This window comes from Sminthopsis crassicaudata, chromosome 5 (assembly GCF_048593235.1).
Source record: "Sminthopsis crassicaudata isolate SCR6 chromosome 5, ASM4859323v1, whole genome shotgun sequence".
NCBI lineage: Eukaryota > Metazoa > Chordata > Mammalia > Dasyuromorphia > Dasyuridae > Sminthopsis > Sminthopsis crassicaudata.
Window position 1 is genome coordinate 311,525,223 of NC_133621.1, and position 17,718 is coordinate 311,542,940.

The 17,718-nt window shown below is 43.6% G+C and overlaps 1 protein-coding gene across 2 annotated transcripts; it reads right to left on the minus strand.

Annotated features, from left to right (window-relative positions):
* Positions 1-671: 671 nt before the first annotated feature.
* LOC141543221 (GTPase NRas-like) lies at positions 672-13,295 on the minus strand. 2 transcript variants are annotated; one of them, XM_074268156.1, is made up of 3 exons: positions 13,174-13,295; positions 12,947-13,043; positions 672-2,434 (listed from the first exon to the last, which is right to left on the minus strand). In XM_074268156.1, exon 3 carries the CDS (start codon positions 2,406-2,408, stop codon positions 1,836-1,838), a length of 573 nt encoding a protein of 190 aa, XP_074124257.1. In that variant the 5' UTR covers positions 2,409-2,434; positions 12,947-13,043; positions 13,174-13,295; the 3' UTR covers positions 672-1,835. The 2 variants fall into 2 exon arrangements, with proteins under 2 accessions (XP_074124257.1, XP_074124258.1); XM_074268157.1 differs by lacking the exon at positions 13,174-13,295 and having other exon boundaries at positions 12,947-13,074.
* Between the last annotated feature and the right edge of the window lie 4,423 nt (positions 13,296-17,718).

Here is a 17,718-nt window from a genome sequence, read left to right on the forward strand (position 1 = left end):
ATCTAAAAATGAGGTGCACTTGAAGAGTCTGGAGAGAGAAATGAAAACAATATAAAAAAGATGCGAGATAATAGATGATATAGAACTGATCTATAATAAATGAGAGATGACATTAATAGAGATGATTATTTAATATAGAGATGATAGATTCAGAAATAAATATTATGCTACATGATGGCCAGAAGATAGATAAGACTATTTCTAGGGATCACTATCATCTTATTGAGCTGAGGTTCATAGATTTAGACTCACTCTAGTGGCAGAGTTAAATGAGACCTGAGTCTAAACCAGAGATTCTCAAACTACAGCGTTTGGGCCAGATTCGGCTTCTAAGGATGTTTATGCACCTCCCTCCCCATGGCAAAAGGGTTGAGGAGCGGAGACAGAGTAGGAGTTTTTATTCTTGCTATAGTACGGCCCTCCAACAGTCTGAGGGACAGTGAACTGGCCCCTTATTTAAAAAGTTTGAGGACCACTGGTCTAGGCCAACCCTCCCCTTCTCCTCACCCACTTCTTACTGCTGAGAAAACTGAAGCCCAAGGTCCCACAGCTAAAACACCCATGCCTTCCTCACTCCCAAACCCAGTTCTCTCTCCAGGAGGTCATACTGCCCTCATATGATTCCAACCCAAGCATATCAACCCATTAGAAAGTACCAGAAACACTCATAAATGAATCAACAATTTTTATTTATAAAAAATCCTAGAAAAAGAAAAATAATCAACTTTGAATCCAAGTGTGAAGGAAATCCCTTTAAAATGAATTCCTCTTCCTATTCACCCCCCATCACCAAAGCCAGACAGGTAGCTTTAGAATCCTTGATACTTTTAACTGAAATGGGACAATCACCCACTGCCTTTTCACCAGAACTCCTGAGGGAATACAAAGATGTCCCTGTCAGAAGGTTCCTAAGCAGACCCCCACCTGACCTGAAGCTTTGAGGTACCTGCTCAGAACATTTACAGCCAGGCCCCTCCACTCCACTTCTCTCCTATGCAATTAAAATACTGAAATTTGCAATGTATATAGGGCTTTATCTGGCTGCTAAAACAGAAATAATGAAATTAATGTCACTTATGTCTAAAGGCATCCTGCTAGCAAGAGGCAACCCCATTTCACTCCGACCCCTCACTGCCATCCAAAGTGCTCCAAATGATAAGTAAGTTGAGAATAAAGGGTGACACACACTCAATGTGAGTAACCAAAAAAAACATTCCCCCAGTCTGGTCTTGAGGGTCACTGAATGCAGACCACTTCAGGCAGGGCTCCTCACCAACACCACAAACAAGGTCTTCTGGGCCACTGACATGGGTGTGGACCTGGCTCCACACAGCAAATACATCAAGCCCAGGAGCAAGAGGGAGAATCACTTGTGCCCTGGTCTCCAGTGGAAGGGTCTCGGTTGCAGGAGCTGGGGAAAGTCCAATAAAGAAAATCCCACACACAGCCTCCAGGAGGGCAGAGGAGGCTGCTGAAGATGAGTGCTAGATTGGAGAGAAATCAGCCTAGAAGCTGGCTGTCTCTGGGGCTTCTGGCACGCTGAGAGGCCTGGGGGAGGCTGCACTCAAGGAGGACTAGACTCTTTTCTTGCCTGGTCAGGATACCCAAACACTGAGGCTCAAAAGGAGAAACAAAAGCAAAAATCGACAAAGGCCTTAATGGAGAAACGCAGATGGGTCCCTCCAAGAGGCTCCTAGAAAAATCCTGATAAGGCCCAAAAGGGCTTGGCAGTGAAGAGCAGGCAGAAGGAAGGTCTTGAAGGCTGGGAGTGGCTAGAGGATTTGGCCAGGTAAGAGAGTAATGAGGAGGCAGGATGAGAGTAAGGGTGTACCTGCTCACTGGATTGTGCAAAACTTCAACTCCCAGGCTTTCTTTTGCTTAGTATTAGGGAGACTCTTGAGCTCCTCCTCAGCTCGAAGCCTATGAATTTCATGAAGCAGCTCATGGAAAGCTTGCTCCACACCTTGCCCAGTCTTGGCTGATGTCTCCACATAGGGGACCCTGAATCTCCTGGCCACCTCCTGGCCCACTGTGGGGTTCACCAGCCTGTCTGTCACATCTATCTTGTTGGCCACCAACACCACGGGTACACGGTCGGTGCCCTTGATTCCCTGTAGATGGTTCCAGAGGACATTCACATTGTCAAAAGAGTAGAGGTCATTCACTGCATAAACCAAGAGGAATCCCTCTCCCCAGTGCATGGACTCATCCCTCAGATAATAAAATGCTTCAGTGCTTGTGGTATCCATGATGTCTAGCTGGCACGGCTCTTCATCCACCACTGTGTGCTTGTGGTACAAATCGTGGATGGTGGAGCCATACTCAGTCATAAAATGATTCTTGGTAAACTGCATAATCAGTGCAGTCTTGCCCACACAAGAGGTTCCCATCACCGCCAACTTATACATCTTGGTTCTGCGTCTGGCTGGATCACCTATGGAGGTATGGACACAAGAAGCCATGAGAACTGGGAAGGGCTCAAGTGGCGCCTGGTCTACTTTCCAGGCTGCAAGAAATCAGCCCATTTCCCTGGAGGTCACCTCTCAGGAGGAAGACTTTCCTCCAGCCTCTAGCTTCAGTTCTTTGCCAATCCTTTTCCTCACCCCTTTTCAGCTCTCTGGGACCCAGCTGAACAAGCTCAACCCTTCCCCCCCCAACCCCCCCCAACCCCCGGACAGAACTTCAGATACTGGAAATCTCTGAGTCCCCTGGCTCTTGCTGACCAATCCCAAACCCATTAGAGCACGAGGGCTCCAGGCCGCCCATTCTGGCTGGCTTCTCCAAGTCACCCTCTGATTTATTGGCGCCATTCACAAACACCTGACCAGAAGATCCCGGGCTCAAGTCGGGAGGCTCTTAGAAGGCCAGAGAATAGTGCTATTTCTGCAGGCCATGCTCCTCCACAGGAATGTGGCCCAAAGGGGTTCGCTTTGGGTGTCTGCAGGGTCTGCGGCTCCTGCATCAAAGGGGCCGAGAGTCTCTGGCAGGTTTGGCTGAAAGTGGGCTCTGAACCCAAAGTTTGTAACATTGTATGGGCTCGGACAGCTTAGGAGGGGGGGAGGGGAGGCGAGCCCAGCGGCACTGCACACTACTAAGCCAGCCCCAGGATTTGCTGAGCAGAGCCAACGCTCCCACATTAATACAATCCAAGATGGCACTTACTTGGGCTCTACTTGCACCCACCCCATTGCTGTTTTTTTAAATTAATTTTATAATTATAATTTCTTTTGACAGCACATATGCATGGGTAATTTTTTTTACAAGATTATCTCTTGTATTCACTTTTCCAAATTTTCCCCTCCCTCCCTCTACTCCGTCCCCTAGATGACAGGCAAGCCCATACATATTAAATGTGTTACAGAATACCCTAGATACAATATATGTGAGTAAAACCAAATTTCTTGTTGCCCAGTAAGAATTGGATTCCAAAGGTATAAGTAACCTTGGAAGAAAAACAAAAATGCAAACAGTTTACACTCATTTCCCAGTTTCCTTTTCTGGATGTAGCTGATTCTGTCCATCATTGATCATTTGGAATTGGATTAGCTCTTCTCTATGTTGAAGATTTCCACTTCCATCAGAATACATCCTCATACAGTATTGTTGTTGAAGTGTACAGCGATCTTCTGGTTCTGCTCATTTCACTCAGCATCAGTTGATATAAGTCTCTCCAAGCCTCTCTGTATTCCTCCTGCTGGTCATTTCTTACAGAATAATATTCCATAACATTCATATACCATAATTTACCCTACCATTCTCCAATTGATGAGCATCCATTCATTTTCCAATTTCTAGCCACTACGAAAAGGGCTGCCATAAACATTTTGGCACAGACAGGTCCCTTTCCCTTCCACCCCATTGCTGTTACCTGAGAGCTGGTCTCTACATACCGCTTCGGAGTGTGAAAATACCCACGTCGAATTCAGGTCTAGTAGTTAAGTGTGGAAGGTCTTAGAAGCAGAGGAGTAGACGTCCCCCTCCCATGGACCGCAAGGGCTTTTGGTAACCTCTGGTCTCCAGGGTGACCTGGAGAGCCTCCCGGGGAGGGATTCTCCCCTAGGCAACAAAGGCTCCCGGGAACCACGCCCCACTCCTTTGGGATGGGGGAATTTCTTTCATTTTGGAAGCTCCACCCCATAAGAATTTGGGGAGCCCCACCCCTCACTGCGAGAGCCTGCGGGGATCCCTAGTCTTCCCTTGCTGGAGCTTTGAGGGTCCCGTGTGCCCCTGATTTTCCAGGTCAGGAAACCGTAGCCTTAGGATTTGGGGGATGCCCTACATATACCACAAGGGTTATTGGGCCCAGCCCCCCAGTGTAGACTGGGGCCAGGGTGGTTCTGGGATGAAAGTACCGGAGGCAGTGCACCAAAGGACACCTTTCAAAAGGCAAGTAGCAATTAGGGAATGGGGGGGAGGGGGCCAACGAAAAGCCCCTGAGAGTTTTAGGTACTCTAACAGCACAGACAACTCAAAAATCCTCATCGTTTCATCGCAAATCCTAAAGCTCCTTTCCTGTCTCTTCCATCAACAAGGTCTGGCTATAATTTGTGGACAAAGAAGGCATATGAGAGAAACATTTAGAAATTGCTTTCTGTCCTAGGTAATGCCTAAGTTCCCTTTATTTGGCCTTGCTCACACATTTATATCTGGGACAGTGCTCAGGAATATCATGGGTGCAAGTTGTTGGTCTCGACCTAGTTTCTGCCAAAATGCTTTCCATTTTCCAAACTTTGACCATTCTAGAGGATTACCGCCTTCTCCTACAAGGAATTAAGTTCTCAGGTTTATCCCCCATTGGCTTGAGTGTGATCATTCACAATGCCTCCTCTTCCAAACTGTTCCCTTTCTTAATCAATATTAATGGCTCCTTTACCTCTCCCCCCCTTCCATTTAAGGCTTAGAAATCTAGCTTAGACTTCAGGATTGGAATGATCTCAGAGAACTCTGCAGACCTTCTTGAAGTCGGGGGATGGGACACTTCACCCTCCTGGCTCTTCTTGCCCCCCTCAGCTTGATTGATGAAAGGAAGCCCAAGATCCTGGGGCTTACTACAGAATTTCTCATGCCAGCTATTTTTACTGGAGGCCCAAAGCCAGAGCCCTCTGGGCACTGTGGCAATTTCCAGAATGGTTTCAAAGAGGCTAGAATTGCTAAAGGGTTTCCTAGGAGAAATGCCTTCTTTTTCTCTTTTTTTACATCTTCTCTCCCTTTTCCCCAAGGTGTTTCTCTCCCCCTTCCTCACCACCACTGGCCTCCTCCCTTCTGCTCTGTCTCTTTTTCTCGAGGAGAAGATTCTTTATGGAGCACAATCCGGGTTATCTGCTCCGAGTGCCTGGGACTTTCTGTTATAAACAGGATGCTGATCCAGGGAGCCTTTCCCCTGCACAGGGCCAGGAATTGTTTCACTCTGAAAATCAAAGGAGGTCCATGACCTGCCTGCTCCCTAATTCAGGGATTCTAATGCGGATGAACAACCCTATAACTCCTGAATGGCCAGACCACCCACAGGCTGAATAGGAGAGAGCCAGCCTCTGGGAGAAGGAGAGGGCCCTTAGAACAGGCCAAGACAGGGGATGGGGGGTTGCCTGGAAAAGCATCGTCGGGGATCATTGAGGAAGCTTTGACTTTTGCAGAGCACTGCACCAATAGTTTTTAATCCTCTCAACCAAATGACTCACTAAAAAGTTTGACGTTCAAGGAGTAGCACTATCAATGTACCTAGAACAATTTGGTTAGCCCTCACACCAGAGATGCTCATACTCCTTGGATACCCTTGGGATCCACCTGACTCTCAACTCCCCCCTGAGACTCCAAGAAAATAGATCACCCTCATTGGGTCACTCTCTCACTTTCCAGAGCAGATCACCCAAACCTGCTCACTCCCTCCTCAACCCTTTCATTGCTTCCCTCCCTCAACTCTCTCAACTTAAAACCTTATATTTCTTTTTTACAGAAAAAAAAGTTAAAGACATTCTCTATGAGCTCCCTCTTCTCTCTTCTTCCACATCTCTCATACCCTTTACCCACCTTTGTGACCTGGGCCTCCTCTATCGAATATCATAGGCCAGGATACTGGTGCTACTTGTCAAATGGAGCAGATTCAGATTCTTGGAATGTCGATTTGGTGTTTTTCTAACTTTTCAGGCCAGCTTAGAGGACACAGTAAAATAACAATATTCTGTAGGGACTTGGGGCAGACAAGGAAAGCATTTTGGAGGGAAGGGAGGAATAAAGAAAGAAGGGAATCAGCCAAGGGAGAAAAGAAAAACATGTGGAATGTAACTGGCATGATTTATTCTCAAGATAAGAAGAGATTCCCCATTCAAGGGCAGAGATGAAAGAAATAAAGACAAACTACAATTGGAGCAGAGATTCTTTTATTTATTGTGTAAAAGACCATATTTAATATGTCCATAAGTAATTCTCTGTTGATAATCTACTTCAAATAATGTCACAGATCTGTAGAAGTTCCTGCATGGAGTTCTTCCATGGGGCAGAAAACAGAGCAGACCATTATTTCCCCAAGTCTTCCGAATTAGACAATGTGCCGGAGGGATGTGTCTCTTGCTCCTTTATTCTCTCTGCTCTCTCTGTACCAGTCACCCCCCCTCAGGGGATTATGGGCCTCTAAGGTCACATCGCCCTCAGGAGGGAGGCCTGGTCGGGACAGCCGCTTAGCAGAGGAGCCAGCACCGACGCCATGGCAGGAGGGGCAACTCTGCAGGAGCCGGGGAAAGGGCAGAGGGGGCACAGGGGACATCGGCAACAGGCTCCTGGACAAAGTCGGCCCCGGAGCTGCGGCCAACTGGGGCACACGTACTGAGGCCGGCGGCGCACTGGTGCTGAGCACTGAGGCAGGGCTGTAAAAGTGCAGGGGGAAGCCTGGAGGGCGTCGGGGGCCCCAAGCCCTGCAACTGGCGTTTCAGCTTCTTGCGGCGACGGGGGACCCAGGTTTTGATCTGGACTTGCGACAGCTGCATCTGGCCGCCAGGTGCCGCCTCTGAGCAGCGCCCGGCTAGTGGGGGCGTTCGAAGGAGCTCTCCAGAGTGCTGATCTGCTTGGGGGCGAAAGCCGTTGGGAGGGGCGGGGTTTCCGGGCCGGGGCCACTGCTGATCTCAGGAGAAATTCCCCCACCCAGGGACCTGGATGTGAAGGTGGCAAGACCGCCAACGGTGGCACTGGCAGCAGGGACGTGTGGGGGCCCGGCCCTTGTAGACGGTGGTTCCGAGATATCGGACCCGAAAGAACTGTGCCTCCCGCAAGGCCTGGTGGACCTCGGCCTTCCCTTCCAGCGGAAGCCTCAGCGTCACCGCGGTCGCAGTGTCAGGACTCCTGGCTGCTCTGGGACCGCCACTGCACAGAGAACGGGAGGAAGTTGGAACCTGAGAGGGGAAGCTCTTCTTGTAGGCAAAACTGCAAGATGTTATGGTAATGGCTTCAACCGTGGCTTAGAGCACCTGCTTCGTGCAATCCTTGCAGAGAAGTCGGGGACTTTTCAATAATTGGCCGCCAAGAAGTTGGTTCAGGCAAGGGGCTTGCCCATCCAAATATCCCAAAATGGTTGTGGGTGCTGTTCTTCCCCACCCCCTTTGTTGTATCACTCACCCCTCTTGTCTTTTCACTATGATTTTTCAGGTAGCAACTGAGGAAGTCAAAGGGCCCTTCCCATATTGGATGATCTCACTCCCCAATTTTTCCTAGCCTACCTCCTCTATACTGGCTCCCCTGTCTCTCTTCCCCCTCTCAGTCCTGACATGCCAGTGGATGGTAGGTTTTGACAAGGTCCAACAGACCCATTTGATACATCTCTACTGAGCCATCAGTGCTTCCAATTCTTGGTCTTTTAGGCAGAGTTTGAACCATATATTCCTTTTTAAATTGTTTTTACTAAGCATTTTTGTGAATCCACACCCAGGGTTTGAGGTTCAGGCTGGAGAATGAGTTGAGTGTCACCCTACTTTCTCTCAGATGGCTTTCTGTTTGGGGAAACATAATTCAAAACAGATGCAACTTTCAAGGATGACATCTCCCTTCCAGAGAGGATTCACTCATTCTTCGGGCACCTGGACCTGTCAGTTGTCTCTCTAAATGAACACTCATCTTTGCTATCTTTTTAACGACACGTATACTGCAGATTCTCAACGGGGGACACTGCTCAGCAGCGGATGAAGCACGTCTGCAGCTATGAGCAGCCCAGACCGACTAGCTCTTCCTGTCTTCAAAATGCTGTTCTGCACTAACTTCAGAATTGTAACCCTCTCTCCTATAAGTCTCTTGACTGCCCTAGGAAGCTGAGCCCTGGATTTATAAGTCACCTTTCCAATATTCTCTAAGTGTATTGAAGTGATTAAGGACAAATTATTCTCCAACTTTTTTCAAATCCCAGCTAAGTCTCCCCTTTTACCAGAAGTCTTTCCTAATCCTTATTTTCTTTTGGTGTATATGCTTCCCTTTATCTCCTTTTTTCCATATGTATAGTCTCACGTAGAAATGAAGCTGCTATTCTTTTAGTAATAACCCAGCACCATGGACAGAGGCTAGCCACACCAGCCACAGGAACTTTTCACTTGTACCTATCTTGCCAATTAACTTTGCTATGGAAGCAATCTGCTAGTTATTGTGTGTGTGTGTGTGTGTGTGTGTGTGTGTGTGTGTGTGTGTGTGTGTGTGTGTGTGTGAGAGAGAGAGAGAGAGAGAGAGAGAGAGAGAGAGAGAGAGAGAGAGAGAGAGAGAGAGAGAGAGAATGTATGTGTATATAGGAACATGTAGACATTAAACATGTACACGCATATAGGCAGGATCTATTTTTACATATAAACACACCTATAAAATACATAATTTGTAGATAGACATTATTTGCACATAACTGTTTCCATGCTTTCTTCCTGTTTAGACAACTGCGAATGGTTTGGGGTTTTTTCTTTTCTTTTGTTCTTGTATCCTCAGGGCTTGGCAGTGTGACACATACTAAACAATTATTAAAATGCTTGTTGATCTGGAAGATGAATGGATGTCCATCAATTGGAGAATGGTTGGATAAATTATGGTATATGAAGGTTATGGAATATTATTGCTCTGTAAGAAATGACCAGCAGGAGGAATACAGAGAGGCTTGGAGAGACTTACATCAACTGATGCTGAGTGAAATGAGCAGAACCAGAAGATCGATGTACACTTCAATGTTGTATGAAGATGTATTCTGATGGAAGTGGATATCTTCAATTTAAAGAAGATCCAACTCACTTCCAGTTGATCAATGATGGACAGAAATAACTACACCCAGAGAAGGAACACTGGGAAGCGAATGTAAATTGTTAGCACTACTGTCTATCTACCCAAGTTACTTATACCTTCGGAATCTAATACTTAATGTGCAACAAGAAAATGGTATTTAAACATATATATTGTATCTAGGTTATACTGTAACACATGTAAAATGTATGGGATTGCCTGTCATCCAGGGGAGGGAGTGGAGGGAGGGAGGGGATAATTTGAAAAAATGAATACAAGGGATAATAGTATAAAAAAATTACTCATGCATATATACTGTGAAAAAATTATAAATTAAAAAAATAAAATAAATAAAATAAAATGAAATGAAATGTGTAAATTAAAAAAATAAAATAAAATTCTTGTTGATAAAACCAATTTTTCAGATATGTTGCTTTGGGTTCTTTTTTTTTCTAAGAATAGAGCCCCCAAACATGGAGAAATGATTGAAACCAAAATTGCCATGAGTAGTTTAATTTCATTTGAAGATAATAAAGTTCCTATATTATATATTACGCAAAAATGGTAAGACAAGGAGAGGAGAACGTACTTATATTAGATACTCCCCTCTTCTAATGAAAGCATATTATATTACTGAATAGGGATGGGGGAAACATGTGAGACAGAAAGCCAGCTTGATGAGAAACAAAGCTTTTGAGAAGTCTTGAAAAAACTTCAACTGTAGCCTTAATTCAATTAATTTCCATCAGAGAAAAAAACTCTGACCGGGAAAACATGGCTATTGTGTATGGTATTGCAGCAATTGTTTTTATAGCTGTGGAGGGTGTAGCTGGGAAACAGTTGACTGGAGAAAAGTCTTTGCATCAAGTTTCTGTAATAAAGGTGTTTTTGAAAGTAACCAATTCAAATATATGAGAAGAGCAAATTCTGTAACTGATAAATTGTCAAGGAAATAATGACCTAGCAGTTTTCAAAAGAAGAGAGACCACATATAGCCACATAAAAAATGCATCTCCCTCCAAAATTCATAGGGAATTTAAAAACGCTCCAAATTATCAATAACTGGAAACATACAAACTAACCACAAAATTCTGCTTCAGTGAGATTAACAAAAGTTGACCAAAAAGGGTAAATATCAAATGTAGGAACCTGTCCTAGGAAAACTAACACAATCATATACTTTTGATTGATCAAGCCCATCTGTAAGCAATTTGGAATTGTACCTAAAATATCACTGAACTGTGCCTACTTTCTGACCACCAAAGATATTTAATGACACGAAAGGAGAAAAGTAACCCATATGGCCAAAAAATTATAGGAACTCTCTAGTATAGAGTACTTATCAAATGTGGGTTAATTGTTAAACAAATCTTAGTATATGATGCAATATGATATTGTGTAAGAAGTGATAAGATGGGTTGTTTTAGAAAGACTTTTATGAACAAATAGCAAGTAAAGTAAGCAGAATAATTTGTAATAACTAAGAGTGATGTGAGCAGAATAATTTTTATTGTAAAATATGACTTTGCACAGACATAAAAATTTGAAAGATATAAGAACTCCTATTAATATGACCAATAACGATTCAAAATGACTGATGGTGAGCCATGTTCCCTACTGAGAGGGAATGGATTCAAGAATGAGACTCTTTTTTTGTTTGTTTGTTTTACACCTTGACAAAGGTGGAATTTTTTTTTAATGTGCAGCTTTCTCATAAGGTTCCTCCACACATATCATTTTGAGGAGAAGGAACATGGTGGTGATCAGTGATATGGTTCCTCTCTCCCAAATTAAAACCCATGAGAACAGAAGGACAGCCAGAAGGAATTACAGATAAACAGGACAACTTTTAAAATTATGTATTAAATTTATCATCATTTAAGTAAAAGAGCAAACTCTGCAAAGAGTCTTAGTTTTAAGACAGTCCAATTCCCCTTCAGCACATTAAAAACTATTTGGGATACACCTCAGATGCTTGCCTGCATTGACCTTTAAAGCCCTTGGTGTCCTGAGAAAGAGAAAGCCCTCAAAGTCTTAAGAGGAAACCTCAAATCTTTGCAAACTCCTGGCATGAAGAAATGATTTTCACTCAGAAGTTAAAATTGCCTTAATATACAATAGCCAAAAGAGCTGAGCTGAGCTAAGCTGGGCTCAGAACTCCACATGAAGTCTATTACTTGAAAGAGATTCACCTGACCTTAGGGATCCCTGGGTAGCAAAGGAGTGCTTTCATTAAGCAGGTGATCTGAGAAATGCAAAAGAAGAATAATTCTACCTCAGAGTTCAACACTTGTCTTTTATTCCCAGCATAGACCAAGCACATGAAAGCCTACAACTACAAAGTCACATTTCTTCCTTTTAGATTTCTACAAAATTTTTTACACACTCTCCACCCTGGAAATTCTACACTCATGGGAATGACTGAGGTTTATAGTTCCATTGCCACAATTATCACCACTTTGGGTCTATAAAGTAATGTTTCATAATTCATTCCTTCTCTTAGGTAATGTTTCCTGAGCCACATAGTAGAATAGTTTAGAAGATTAAAGCAGGTGATAGTGGACTGGAGGGTGGAATTTAGGAAACAAAGTCTAGAAGCAGAGTAGAAAGCTCACTATGACTCATGGCTAGCATTTGTATAGCTCTTCACAAACATTGTTTCACTCATCCATTAAAGATTAGAAGAGCCATCATCATATTGGAGGCAGCTGATGGCATAAAAAAAATCCTGATCAAAGGCAGAAGGACAGCGTTCGTGCTAGCCTCACAGGAGAGTCATCAAAACAAAGCTGATGTGATTGAGGGCAGGAGGGTCATACTCAGGGAGGCAAGGTGAGGGGAGACAAGCAAATATTTGACATTGTGGCTATTTTTCATCTGCAAGTGCAGATTTGACTGAGGAGGCTCAGATGCATCTCTTGGGAATATCAGCTGTATTCTGAAGAAGCATCATCTGTGGGTTATCAGGTAGTCCCTGATATTCCACAAATTGAGGATTCTTAAAATGTATCAGTAATCCACACTCTGGGAACAAAGCAGATCTGTCATGGGGTCAGATACACCTTCTCAGGTGAAGATGAAAGAACAAGGAGCTACGTCAAGAAAAATGCTGAAAGAGCATAGGAGAAGCAGGAGTCTCAATTAAAGCAATCAAGGAAGAGATTTCTAGGCACCACATACCCAACCAGCTGATCTGCCTCTGAAATTCATGGATTTCCTATCCCTTGAAGTATTCAAGGAGAGGTAGGAGAAAGTATATACATGGATGCTTGTGCTAGTCCAAGCCACACCTAGACTAAATGTACTCTAACCTAAGTGATGCTAGATTTCTATGGATCCCTGTAATGAGAGGGAGTTCACTACATCCATCAGCTCTCTAAGCATCCCTTGTCCAATATGGCCAGCTCTATGCTCTTCCTTGAATCAAAGTCTCATTTCCCAGTCAGAGCTGCCTACACAGCTTTTTAAATTTTGTTCCTGGAAGTTTGCTTTCTCAGACAGAGGATCACCAAGATCAGTTGCCTGACACCAGGTTATTCTAGGAATCCTGAGAAAACCCATTTCTCCCCATCTCTTCAGCCACTGTTAGCCTGAGAATCCCCAGTCCCAGCTTTCCAATATTTAAGTCTCCTTCCATAAAGCACAATAAAGTCACTCAGCAATCAAGGCAGGTTTGTTTCCTTAGGAAAAAGGGAAGAGAAAAATGTCAGCCTACCATCTTGCTGCTCCTCTCCCAACACAGAGATTTAAGGGACCAGGCGACAGACAAACCTCCTTAAGAGGCATTTTACTCAGATGGACTCTAAGGAAACCTACAAGAAGAAAAGAGATTTAATTTTGATCCTCAATGGACTTTAAGATTTTTTTTTTCTTATTTGAACAAATACAAAATAGAAAAACAAAACATCTGGGCTTAGTCCTCTCCACTACCTTCCTACTCACCTATTCTGCCCCCAACTCCAATTTATGAAGGAAATGGGGCTTTAAAAAATAAATAAATAAACAATCAAGCAAATGGATAAGCTTGCAAGTGAACAAATAAATAAATGAAAGTAAGCTCCAGGGGCATCACAGTGTGCAGGTGGGCTTAATCCTCACTAATGCCTTCCTCCTCTCTGAAATGGACCCGGCTTCCACATGCTCCCTTCAGCTTTCTCAGGTGAGGGGCTGAGTGTGTAAAGTTGGTTGCAGATGGGAGGAAGCCAGAGAGGGGAGTTCCTGGGGGCCTATAAGAGCAACCTTGCTAAGAAGAAGAAGTTCTTTCCAGAAGCATGAGTTGCAGGACAGAATGGCTTTCTGCTACTTTACTGCTGCACAAAGTATTAGGGATGGGGAAAAAAGATTTCCTTTCTCCCTTTATTACTGGACTAGATGTTCTTTAACCTTTTTCCCTCAGGTCTCATTTGGAATTCAGCCCAAACGGGTTTGGGGTCTCTCTTCTGGACCTCTCAAGCAAAATACTTCCTCTCCTTTCTCTGAGAACAAACTTTTCTTTGGAAGGCCAGGGAGGACAAGTAGAGCTGAAACTCAGGTGGAAGGCATAACGGAGATGGGTTCTATTCTTTTTTTCCTGAATCCCCAGCTCAGTGTGTGCTGGTCTAGCAGATGTCTGATAGCTGTGGGTATGTGAAGGGAGTTAGAATGATCAGGCAAGCTCCTTTTTCTTCCTAGACCCCAGAATTTCTCACTTCCCAAAGGACAGTGTTGAAGTAAATGGTCTTTAGGAATATTTCCTTCTCCCTCCCCACATCCTAGTTCAAGCAGAACCTTAATCCAAGAGTTATTTAAATACCAATTTGTCTAGCTGATTGGGGAGGGATGGGTGGGTAGGAGTGAAAGGTTATCTTCTGGGCTAATCAAGGACTGTCTTTTCCTTGTTACTCTTTGAGTTGCTGACTTTAATTAGGGAAGGCTGGTAAAGGAATTTTTGAAGAGCTTTAAAGAGCTACTAGGTCAATTAGGCCATCTAGTACAATTGTGTTTTTGTAGCTGAGAATGAAGGTAAAGAGACTGGGGTAAAGTCACACAACTAGGTAAGATCGGGGATCTTAACCCAAAGACCCATAGTAAAAGTCCAGCATACCTATCTCTGTATCACATTGTAATTCCTTAATCTTCAGTTATTGAAGGAGACCCCCTTCTCCCTAGCACCCAGTGCTTATGAGGGCACACTTAAAGCCAAGATCTGGATATCCCTTGTTTAGTCACATCAGAAGGACCCTAACTAGGGATTCTACTTTCTGAAGTGTCTCTGTGTCCTCTTGGTTGTTAAGGTGAGGGAGCCACTTGTCCTCAGTTATCAGAAACGAAAGTGGCCACCTAATCCTGGCCCTCTTAATTTAGCCAAGTTCATTATGGGAAGCTCCTCGGACAAGAGGATCTACTTAACCCCTAATATGCTGATGTAACTAATATCCAATAGATCTATGAGCTCTTACCTTGGTGCAAGAAACTTCTAGTATAGAGACCCCTTTCCAGGTAGAAATTGATTATGCTTCTGGCTTTGTTTAAAGGCAGCTAAATGGTGTAGCAGATAAGAGCATTGGAATCAGGTATGCTCACCTATCTAAGTTTTAAATCCAGTCTCATACACTTACTAGCTATGACCTTGAGAGTTACTTTACTCCTTTTGCTTCAGTTTCCTCTTTTGTGAAATGAGCTGGGAAAAAAAGGTTTTCCCAAGAAAACCCGAAAATGGGGTCATGAAGAATCAGCTGAAGTGACTAAACAACAAAGTGGCTTAGTCTTAGAGTCCTGAGGAGTAGCACAATGGTTTTACCATTAGCTTGTTAGCAGACTCTGCACCCAGGTCTTCTCAATTCCAAAGCTGCCTCTACTTAGTACTAAGCTTATGCTGCCTCACCAAAAGCCCTTGATTTTTCCCATTAGCACTGTGTGTGTGTGAGAGAGATCTTTATATTGAGCTCTCACAGCTTGTTAAAGGCATTGTCAGGATTGTGATGGAGATGGGGAGAATCTTAGATTTCAGAAATAAGGTACCCAAGTGATAAAGTAAGGGATTCAGGAGAAGGCACCAAGGGGAAACAATGAAACAAAAAACTTCATCTCCTTCTATATGTAGAAGAAAAATGCACTTACTTTCTTGGTTTACCCAGTAATTCCAACTCCAGGGTTTGGAGAATTAAGGGAGATTTGGTGGGAAAAGCCCTGGGTTTTGTCTTCTGCTTTGTTCTTTAGTAGGCAGCATTCTTTGGTGGAGGGCTTTTCCCTTGCTCTGACATCCCAAGAGAAACTTGAAGAATCTCAAAATAACCCACTTGTGTATGAGCCAAGACTTGTGACTCACCTTCATCTCTGAACCCCCATCTTGCCAAAATAAATCGAGAATGTTCAGTTTACCAAAAGAATGAGCCCAAGTTTTAGGTTGGCAGGAGTTATTTTTGTCAGTTTTGTAAGTCTACTGGGAGTGCTGACCCAGTGAGATGAACAAAGTCTTTAATAGTTCAACATAGTGATGAGGAGTAAATGATGAGGAGTAAACTGAGGTCTAAACCGAGATGGGTCAGTTCCTTTTCTCTCTCTCCTTCCTTCCCTAAAGTAACCAAGGGCGGAGTCGGCAGCAAAGGAATTTCCTACTTAATGTTGTATGGAAACAGTCTATTGATTAGAATGGGAACACCAGAGAGCCGGTGGGCAAAATGGCTGCATGGTACAAGGCCAATTTTGCAAAGAGTAGATTTTTGAGTTCTCTCTTTTATACAAGAGCACAATCATTCAGATGCAGTGATGTAAGGAGGTTCCTGAGAGTGATGTAAATAAGATAAGGATTCTCTTGTTATCTTTTGGGGACGGACAGAAGTCTCTTCCCAAAAAGGAATTTCATGCTGACATTTGGTCTATCTGAGTAGATTAGAATGGGGGCTGTAAAACCCTGGCCAGCTCAGATAGCCCAAACTAGTTTGACCAGATCTTGTATCAAAGGTCCAAGTACCAAAAGAAGTTGGAGATCAAACAAGGAATATCAAGGGGCTACGGCCCTCAACAATAGCACATTGTGGCTGTGTTGCGTACGATGTATTCCTGGTTCTGCTTGTTTTGTTCAACATCAGTTCAAAATCTTTGTGGGCCTTTCTAAAGTCAGCTTGTTTATTATTTTGAAGAACAATAATATTCCGTTATCTTCACATTCTACAACTTGTTCAGCCATCCTCCAGTTGATGAGCATCTACCCATTTTCTAATGCTTTGTTACCACAAAGAGCTGCTACAAACATTTTTGTACATGTGGGTCCTTTTCCTTCCTGTTTAATTTTCTTGGGACATAGACCCCATGATGACACTACTGATCAAGCTAGATGCATAGCCAGTGATCTGCTTGGTCATAAATTCTTTCCTTATCCATAGATCTTTCAGGCAAACTCGCTAATTTGTTCATGATATCAGCCTTTATGTCTAAATCACATAGCCATTTTGATTTTCTTGGTATCCAGTATGAAATTCTGGGCTGTGCCATACTGCTGTTTTATTCTCTTAGCAGTAATTCAGGTAGAATTGTCACTTTCAGCATATTGAATTAGCCTATCCATAAACAAGTGATATTTTCACATTATTTAGATCTATCTGTGTGAGAAGTATTTTGTAATCAAGTTCATATAGTTTCTGAGTCTATCTTAGCAGGTAGACTCCCAAATATTTTACACTGTCTAAAGGTATTTTAAATATAATTTCTCCCTTTTCTTTCTAGCTTTTCTTTATAATATACTGAAATGCTAATGATTTATGTACTTGGAGCACTGATCTTGTAATTGGGGACACCTACTCCCTGAAAACCTTGTTCCAAACTAGCTCTTCATATATTCAATGGCAAGGTAATTTCAGCCTTATGGCGGTAGTGCACAAATGTTTGGTGGTATTTGCAAGACCAGCAAGGTAGCACAATGGATAGAGCACCAGCCCTGAAGTCAGGAACATCAAATCTGGCCTCAAGCACTTAACACTTTCTAGCTCTGAGATCCTAGACAAGTCACTTAACCCCAATTACCTCAGGAAAAAGAAGGAGGCGAGGGGGAGGGGAAGGAGGAGGAAGACTATGCCTATTCAGTGCAGGTTCTGAACCTAGATTAATCCCACAGTCTTGATCAGCCAACCTGTTGTGATCATGAGAAAGGCATTTCCAACTGAGAGGTGCTGTGAATACTCAGGCCTGGTCCACATGTCTTCTTGCAGACCACGTTTTGGTTCTGGGGAGCGCTGAAGGACACTTATAGCCCATGTTCCTCCTTTCTACCTGCAGCCTACCTGAGCACAGAAGAGAACACTGCAAACAGATGTACAGACTAAAGTCCATGCTTGGAGAGCTCCCCAGCACTGCTTGTGTGGGAGAGGAGACAGTTTGGACCATCTACCCTTAAGCAAAAAAAAAGTTTAGATTCAATAACCTAACATTGATGCAAAAGTTGTTTCTATCAGGCATTTTGTGACAATACCAAGTAAAGCACATGATTTTATTTAATGTAGCTGTTCTAGG

Excerpts from the sequence above, each read along its gene's own strand:
- LOC141543221 (XM_074268156.1), bottom strand. The coding sequence starts at position 2,408 with ATGTATAAGTTGGCGGTGATGGGAACCTCTTGTGTGGGCAAGACTGCA.